The sequence below is a fragment of the Lethenteron reissneri genome, chromosome 42 (assembly GCF_015708825.2).
Source record: "Lethenteron reissneri isolate LAM-NWPU_2019-01 chromosome 42, ASM1570882v1, whole genome shotgun sequence".
Lineage (NCBI taxonomy): Eukaryota > Metazoa > Chordata > Hyperoartia > Petromyzontiformes > Petromyzontidae > Lethenteron > Lethenteron reissneri.
In genome coordinates, this window is record NC_083820.1 from 8241653 (window position 1) to 8250533 (window position 8881).

Below are 8881 nucleotides of genomic sequence, written 5' to 3' on the forward strand. Positions count from 1 at the left end.
TTTCTCTGCAGGCACACCGGGCAGCCCCGGGCAGGCCAAGGATGGCAGCCCAGGCCCCGCAGGGCCTCCAGGCAGGTTCGGCATAGCGGGGATGCCAGGGCCGCAGGGGCCTCCAGGCCGGGCCGGCCGCTGTGACCCGACGACGTGCCAGCAAGCGGCCCTGCTTGCGTACCGTGACCGGCGAGACGCGGATAGGCCCTGACGGGAGACGAGGAGGCGAGATCCGCAGAGATGTTGGGCACGGGAGGGGGGGAGTTGATGCGAAATCACGTAAGGGTTGCCCCCTCTGATCATGACAAATCGCGGTGTTGTCATGGCCAAGGCCTTTGATGCCACCAAACCTCGCCAACCCTTTCTACTCTCACGAGCAGATTCCGCGGCTGCTGCACAGTAGGCGCGCGACAACCGAGACGACCTGCCCTAACAGCATCCCACCCCTCCCATCATCTGCTCTGAGGTCTTCTCCTTGTTTGCCAGACTCGTGGAAACCATTTCAATGCCTTCCACCTCTTAGGTACCATAAAAAAAACCGGACACATCATGGGAATAATAATAATATCTCTCAATACTGTAAGAGGGGAGGCCTACCTGTAATTGTATTATCTTCGGTGGTGTGTTGTTATATTATTACGCAAATAACGTCATGGAAGGACTATGTGATTTGGCAGGAGATCTACCTCAATAAGAGCACGATCCTGGATAAACCAGGGCAGGTGGCAACCCTAATGTTGCGGCCTAGCGGTGGAGGATGTTTACGATCCCACGCTGTGGCTGCTCCACGCCCTGAATGATCGCCGCGTGAGGACACTTTACGTTCGGGCAAAAAAATTGGCGACCGTTTGTTGCTTTCGCGTAAAACTGCAGGGATTTAGCGTTTGCAGTGACGGATAGGCGCGGGATGAGAATGCTTTACAGTCATCGTCGTTGATAGCACGGCCATGAACATAATATTATTGCGAGACGTACTTCTCCCCATCGTACGTTGACGTTGAATCCAGTTGAGAACAGTCTTATGAAATCGGTGAAGAGGAGCTTTATTGGTCAGAATTTTATCAATATATTGGCAACGTATAAATAATATCTGTTTAAGCCTGACAATTTTGGCAGGTGCTGGAGGGTTAATTACGAGAATTTTGGCGTAAAACTGCCACTTGATCTCACGCAAAACAAAAAATGGATCATAAAATACCAAATTTTCCTGATTTATAAGATGTTCCAAAAAGTAAGACGCACCCCAAAATTGTGCCCGGTGTCAATAAAGTTATACAAATCTGGGCATACACGCACCTACTGGATTATAAGACGCAACCAACTACTTTAGCTTTATAATACAGGGGGTAAAGGTGCGTCTTTTAATCTGGAGAGTACGTTTGTACAAGATAATGTAACATTTTGGGCATCAATACTTTGTCAGGGCGCCACGGTGGCGAGATGTTAACTACCTCGCCTGGTGTACAAGAGGTTGTGGGTTTGATCCCGACCCTGATGCCTGCTGCATATTTGGAGTTTGCATGTCTCTCTCTCCCTGCGGTCGTGTGGATTTCTCTCCGGGTCCTCTGGTTTTTTCCTCGACATTTTTGTTGAGCTTTCGTTTGTGGCAACGTCGCGTCTGCAAACAATAGCTACATATAAAAATTAAAAATAGGACAGAAAGATGTGGCATAGTTGCAAATTCTGCTGCACTCTTATTTCATCTCATTCTCTTCGTTAATTCACAATTGCATGTTTATGTTCGTACGAGATGGCCTGTTATTGGTGGCCATGGTAAAGCATTGTCAGCCTGGCGTACACTCACACTGTGCATTGGTATCACTGGCAAATTTGGACGAGGAGGAGTTTCAGGCAGTGTAAACGACAAAATAGATAAAAAATAAGATGACAATAATGCGTGTCCATTAATGCTGCCATTATTACGTGATTATACATAGACGGCAGTTCGAAATGCGTGGTTGAAATGTTGGAAGGCCCGCTCCTCCCATACCTCACATTTTTAAAACCTGAAATCTTGAATGATCTTCAGCAGCGCGTAAGATACGTGTTCGGAACAATCAGAGCCAAGATGCTGGCAAATACCCAGCCAGGACTCAAAACTCAATGTGGTGTTTGTCACCAAAGCCATGGCGGGCACATCGACGATTCACACCACCAAATACGTGTGTGTGTAGTTTTATCGAGATTGATTCCCGCTCATGTCCAACAACTCAGCGTTAAATGAGTACCTAGTTCGGTGTTTAAACATCAACTCGTCCGCCGTGCCGGCCTCAAAGGTTCTTGTGAAGAGCACTTGCCCCGACAATCTGTTCAAAGACTATATGGAGTATATACTCTTTGCTTCTTTCGGTAAAGTCACGTAGGTAGATCAATTATAGATCACAATGTTTCGATCGCAACACAAGCAATCGTCATCAGGTGGGACAGCCACAGCAAGAAAAAAACGTCGTGATCTATGATTTTTCTACCTACGTGACTTTACCGAAAGAACCAAAGAGTATGGATTCCTGCAGTCACGAAAGCTTCAAATCAAGATTATATGGAGTATCTTTGGCTTTATCTTAGTTGTTTTTTCAACTTCGCTCAAACTGCTGTCTTATTATAATTCCTTAACGATGGATGGTAATACCGATATGTATACCCTGTACATGTATTGCTTAGATTAATTTCACCCTCACTGGCCCATGCGAGTGAAGGTGGAGGGGGGGAGAAACCCGATTTCAATTTCAAAGGCTCCTGTAGTCCCCAGTTGCCCAGTGATGCCATTGTCTTTGTCGTTACCACTAGGTCTAGTGGCCACTCCTCGCAGGAGGCCATGGGGGGAAAAAACACTTGCTTTGAACCTCTCCAAACCCCTCGTTGGGACCTCCTTGTCGGCACGGACGCGCAAGATGCAGCAGGATGCTCGCACGTGGCTTCGCCGACACGAGGCAACCGCGCAAATGAAAGGGGGTTGGGTGGGTGTAAGAGAAACAAAAAAACGTGATAACCCACGCAATTTTTCTTGTCAGGAAAGTCGGACTCTTGTTCAAAGTAAAGGTGGATTAAGTGGATGAAAACAATTAATTGATAAGTTCGTTGTGCGGCCATCTGTGGGGCGATGATACGATAATAACTGTATCAAGATGATTGTTAAAGTACTCCAATGAAGCAAGCAAGCAAGGGTTGTCCTTTAAAACGAATATGTGGGTTATCCAGTTTTAGTTTTTCCCCCCCAGGACAACCATCAAATTACTTTTATTCTAAACAAAACGTTTCCCTTTTTAACCGTAAAACACAAATTAAATAAATTAAATAGTTTAGTGCCATAATTTTTATCGAAACCTTTTCAAATGTTGAAGCGCATTATCGAGGCCAGTTTAAATTAACTAAATTTTGATAAATAAATAGCTTTAGTTGCGCTTTTGAAAAAAAAAACGTTATTTTTCACACGAGTGGTTATCGTCAAACTCCGTGCACTAAGGTTTATTTTCTGCGTACAAAAAAATTACCTACGCTGATCTACTGTTTAATTTCTTAGTTATCTTAGTTATATTTTTTGGGCGGGGGGGGGGGGGGTGTACAATTACACCTCCAGCGTCACGGGATATTTGAATACTGCTGTACTGTTTAACCATCGCGTTTCAAATCACGGAAAACTAGAAATGGTTTCCAGTTTATATATATTTTTTATTGTTGTCATTGCGCTCGCGATTTGCGGTGCAGTCGTCCGGTAAAGTTTAAGTGCGATCCTTAAAGTACCTCAAATCCTGCCGGTCGGGATTATTTTTTTCCGGCCGCTCTTCTTTATTTACAGTTTTTTTTAATAACCTAATTTCCTGTTTTTCTTTTCTGCGCGCGTGTGTGTGTGTGGCGTGTGTCAGCAAAAAAGATCATATTTCTCGAAGTTAACCAAAGTGCCACCCCATCCAATGCACCCGTTTTGGGCTGTTTATTTTTAGCAGTATGTTGATTTGGATGTGATGGCACATTCCTCAAATCCAATGGGGGGGGGGGGGGGGGGCATTTTCTGTTGTCTCTTTTCCAATTTGATTCTGGTCGTTGTTGCTACTGGCATCACCGCATGAGACGAAGCAACCGTCAGGAAATCTCCCTCAATCTCAACCTCGTAATGCTCCGCTGCCGCACGGTAATCGCTCGCTCTCGAAGGGAACGACTTGAGAGGCGCGAGGAAGAACCGCAGACAAGCGGGGAAGGCTGCCGACAGGCAGTGCACCTGGCACCAAATCCCCTCCACCCCTGCAAACTTCTGCAGTCCTCTATATATCAAGGTGTTATTGGCCAATGCATCAGTGTTCACATTCTTGGAGACTCACTGAGGCCTACTTGCTTGCTGGGGTCCACCGGCTGGAGGAGGGCATCCAGGCACGATAATACATCTCTAATTGGCTGGAATTATCTCCGTAAGCGTGAAATTGATTGGAAAAGAGACCGTACCTGGCAATACAAAGGCTGCGAGTTAATTGTTTTCTTTATTGTTACATCAAATTTTTTTGTGCTTCTGATAAATAGATCACATCTTCTGGCCAGCATAGTAATTTCATATTTTCAGTAGAGTGAGTCACCACAATCTTCGATTTAAAGGTGTTTGTAGTCATTGTTTATTATGTATATATTTTTTAAATCAGTTTTTTAGCTATGGGGTTGTTTTAATTGTCATTTGTTGATTAACAATCGTACATTTTTCTGACAAAATATGCTACATGAGAAGACTTCCTTTCAAAACACATGAAATAATCATAAATTGTTACCCTTTGTCTCCACTCCTTGACAAAGGCCTTCCCTTGCTGTGACGGTTGTGGGAATTATTTCACCATACTTCACCATGCCGGTCAGTGCGTGTTCGCGAGGTGGGTCACTCGCCAGCGATGTGAGTCGTGGCTGGAAACAAGAGCTCTGGTTGCCAGGTTCGTAGTGCTATGCGCGCAACAACTGCACCACCGCTCACCTTCGAAACCCAGATAAAGCAGACCACACGGATATGTGACTTAAACATTGGGTAACATTGATAGACTCAAATCCACCTGCAGTGTTCAGTGTAAGGTCAGTGCGGGAGGTGGCATCTGTTGAGAAAGTAGCACCTTTGGTGAGAGAGTAAGTCGTGAGTGATTCCCATCAGCCCTGGTGCAAGCAAGGAAGTTGGGCCCTCTGTCAAGTTTCCCACCCCTCCCTTCATAGCCCAGAACCTGGGCCCCTCCGGCGCCCATGGGTGCAGTTGTGTACATATCCTTACTACTTTGGGTATTCAAGTATAAAATAAATAAACAGATGACTCGTACATCGATAGTATTGGGATGAGTTTCCAATATATATTGTAAGTTTGCCATGAAGCTTGCATTTTGGAAAACAGATTTTGTTTTGCTGATTTTTGGTGGCATGTTGCTCGTCCTCAATCTCTTTGGTTTTTAGGGAGAACATCTTTTAATCTCTTAATATATCGGTACAACTACAACTGAATTCGGACCAATAGGGAGATGATGATCGCTGCTCAAATTTTTAGTGTGACATTTTAGGGATGCTCCTGAGGTGTAATACACGTACTGGAACTGCAATCTAGTAGATGTCACCAATTCTATTGGTCTCCTGGCGTGGCTGGCATGATAGTTGAAATGGAAACGCCACAGTCTACATGAGCAGCAGATCACGTGCGGTGGCACAAAGTGTGGCCAGGCCGGCAGTGGTGTGAGAATATAATTGTATTGCTGCACCATCATCTTGTTTGATTGTATCACAATATAGGTGATTTTTTGAATTACATCTCTACTCTCCCACTCTCTTGTGATGAAGTGAACCCTACCCTCAGTCACCTTCGGGACACACTGCTGAAAGGCCACAGTGCAATGAGTACCAGTTAAATAATATTTTTCACTACATTTAAAGTATTTTTGTATTCTTGTTATTTGTAAATAAGCGCTATTGACCAATTGCCTGCGGCAAAAGTGCGTGTTATTCTGGTTGTGCAATTGTCTTGGCCTTTGTCAGATAGCCTTATATAACATGATACTGTACCGCCTCTCTTGCGATGTGTGTGTGTATATATCGAACATTAGTGGGGTGAGATATTTGTGAGATCCAATCTCTTAAAATGGTATTTGAATTACCTTTCTTTATTTTTTGATGTGTTGATATTTCTTTCCGGTTGGATTTCTTTATTTGTATACATTTTAAAGAGTTACACAGGGTACTTTTTTGTGATAAGATTCACATGAAGCAATTGGTGAGTGTAACTGTGCACTGTATGTTTTTACAGTGTTTGTTCTATATTTATGAACATGTGTTGTTGGAAGTGATTTTATTTGATGTGGTGCTACGAACACAAATAGACTGCACATACACATATTCTTAGGTTTTTTCGGTAAAGTAACGTAGGTAAAAAACATTAAAAAGTAAAATAAAAAAATAAAAATAAAATCACGACGTGGCTGTGACGGTACCACCTGAAGACGGAAGCTTGTGTTGCCTCCGAAACGTCGTGATTTTTATTTTATTTTACTTTTTAATGTTTTTTACCTACGTGACTTTACCGAAAAAACCTAAGAATATGAATCATTGCAGTCACGAAAGCTTCAAATCTAGAATTAATGCACATACACACACACTTACAAACAATTTCCCACATAGCCATACATAAGGCAGTCCCTCCAGAAAAACGCGGAGTTTTTTGGTGATTGTTGCGGGCAAAAATCGTTGATTATGCGGCACGTTTTCTTAAAAAATGCGATGGAATATGCGGGATATTTATGCAATTTTATGCGATTAAATTGCGGGAACTTGCAAAAACTGCGGTTTGATGAAAAAGAGAAAAAAAGTGATTCCCCCAACACCCTATTCACTAGGCTACTACTTTAATGTAAAGAGTCATTTCTTATTACTTCCTATGATAAGCAAGCATACTACATCACAGAAAGTGCTGGGAATATTTAAGTTCTCATCTTGTTTTATTTCAGACCTTAACAAACAGATGGCTCAAACTTACAAAACATTAAGTCGAACAAGTTCTGTAGCTTTACAAAATGAATATGCTACAACTTCTGTAAAAATGAATAAATAAAATATTAAAAAATAAAATGTGTGCTTCCTGTTTTACAGAGGTAGCTATACAAAACAGACATCTTCTGTTAAAATAAGTGTTTTCAGTGCACAGTAACGTAAGCAATACAGTAACAGTACAGTCTTACAGTAATGTAAATTTACATACTACTAACAAAAAAGTGCAATCTTACAACTGTAAAGTTGCATAAACTCCTGAATAAAACTAACTACGTAGCCTCTAACACTTCAATAACGTTCCCATGGCAACAGGGGAAATGGCTGCGCTTGTGTGAAGTAAACGCAACATTTTTCAACTTTCTGCCAAGATATATGTGACTTTTTGCAACGAAAATGCGGGGATTATGAAATCATGCAAGCCCGCATATTTTGCGCGCGGAAATCTGCAATTTATGCGGCAAAAGTGCGGCGTATTTGAAAAAACGCGCCCCCCGCATAAATATGCGGACTTTGGCTGATTTTGCGTGGAATCTTGCGATCGCATAATCGCGTTTTTCTGGAGGGACTGATAAGGCTGCAGCTGCTGCAGCACACAAGGTGGTGGTGTAGTCAGCACCACCGTTGCTTGCCCACCTGTATCTCCATAGTCCTGATGCACGTCAATGCGTAAACAGCATAACCGTACCTCTAATCACAGGCACCGCACACTTGGGATGGGTTTTGGATTTGAAAAAAAATGATTTGGATTCCACATTTTTTTATTTTAAGGCCGATTTCAGATAATTTTGAATACAGGTATTTTCAGATGATTTACATGTAATAATGTAACAGGTCTTCGTGCTAACAGAAGTGACATCATCCCAACGCTACTTTTGGCAGAAGCAGGAAAGTAAGGTCATTTCCTGTGCCATCATTTCCCGTGGTGCCATGTTTCTTGAATTTATCGATCCAAAACCAACAAAAATTCAGGTAATCCGAAATGTGTCTAGGCCAGATGTTCGAATTGTTTCCGCTTAATTAAAAAAATCTGGAACATCCCTAGTACACACACACATGACAGTCCTATAACTTTATAAAACATATTTGGGGCAGTTTCAGATTGCATTTCACTCTGAGCACATTAACTATTTGGTAGTTTCATTCAGCATGTTGATCTTACTGTTGTTGATTTTATACATTCCTTTATTTTCATGATTCCTTGAAATCTCACGGTGTGTATCGTCATCTAGAATGTGGGTTGGTATACTCTGCTGGTTAAGGTTTGATAGTGGAATGTTTTACTGGCAATCAATTTAACTGAGTTAAAAACGTTAAGATGTTTCTACCACACCTGTATGCATGTCAGCACATGCTTGTTAAGAATTTATATTTTCCAACACTTTAAAAAGTATTTGGCATTATGGTTTTTAAAATGCTACCATTCGTTCCTGTTGTTTTAATTGTATGCTCAATATTTTTAAAGTATTTTTGTGACTAGAAAAATTAAGATGAAGCAATTACACATCAATCATGGGTTTTAACTTTACCCAGTTCTAAATAAAGGTGATTATTTATTAAATTATTCATTGGTTGAACCATGAGTCACGATCCATCTGATTATGCCCTTTATAAAAGACAAGGTTTTTAGAAACAGTATCACAAATTATATTTTAAGAGCTCAATTCACATATGGCCCAATTTTGGTTTTACTTTTTTTGTTCCATTGCCAAAACTAGTGCAAATCAGTAAACGTAGTTTGTTTCGGCCATTTGAGAATTCACATATGAAATATCATTTAATACATGAGCCCAGCTGGTGCATGCCCCATTTCTTGTTATATATATTTTTTTGGAAAATTCTGCCATTTGAACAAAATTGAAATCACCACCGTGATATGTTTCGATCGTTCTCACATGACAGA

The 8881-nt window shown here is 41.8% G+C and overlaps 1 protein-coding gene across 1 annotated transcript in view; it reads left to right on the forward strand.

Annotated features, from left to right (window-relative positions):
• The window catches only part of LOC133352856 (collagen alpha-1(XXII) chain-like), a 56593-nt gene that overhangs the window by 46680 nt on the left and 1032 nt on the right, over nt 1–8881 (forward strand). The window contains exon 43 of the mRNA XM_061568819.1: nt 12–8881. This exon is cut by the window's right edge and continues 1032 nt beyond it. Within this exon, the coding sequence (XP_061424803.1) occupies nt 12–202 (191 nt within the window). The 3' untranslated portion in view covers nt 203–8881. The remainder of the gene's footprint in view (nt 1–11) is intronic.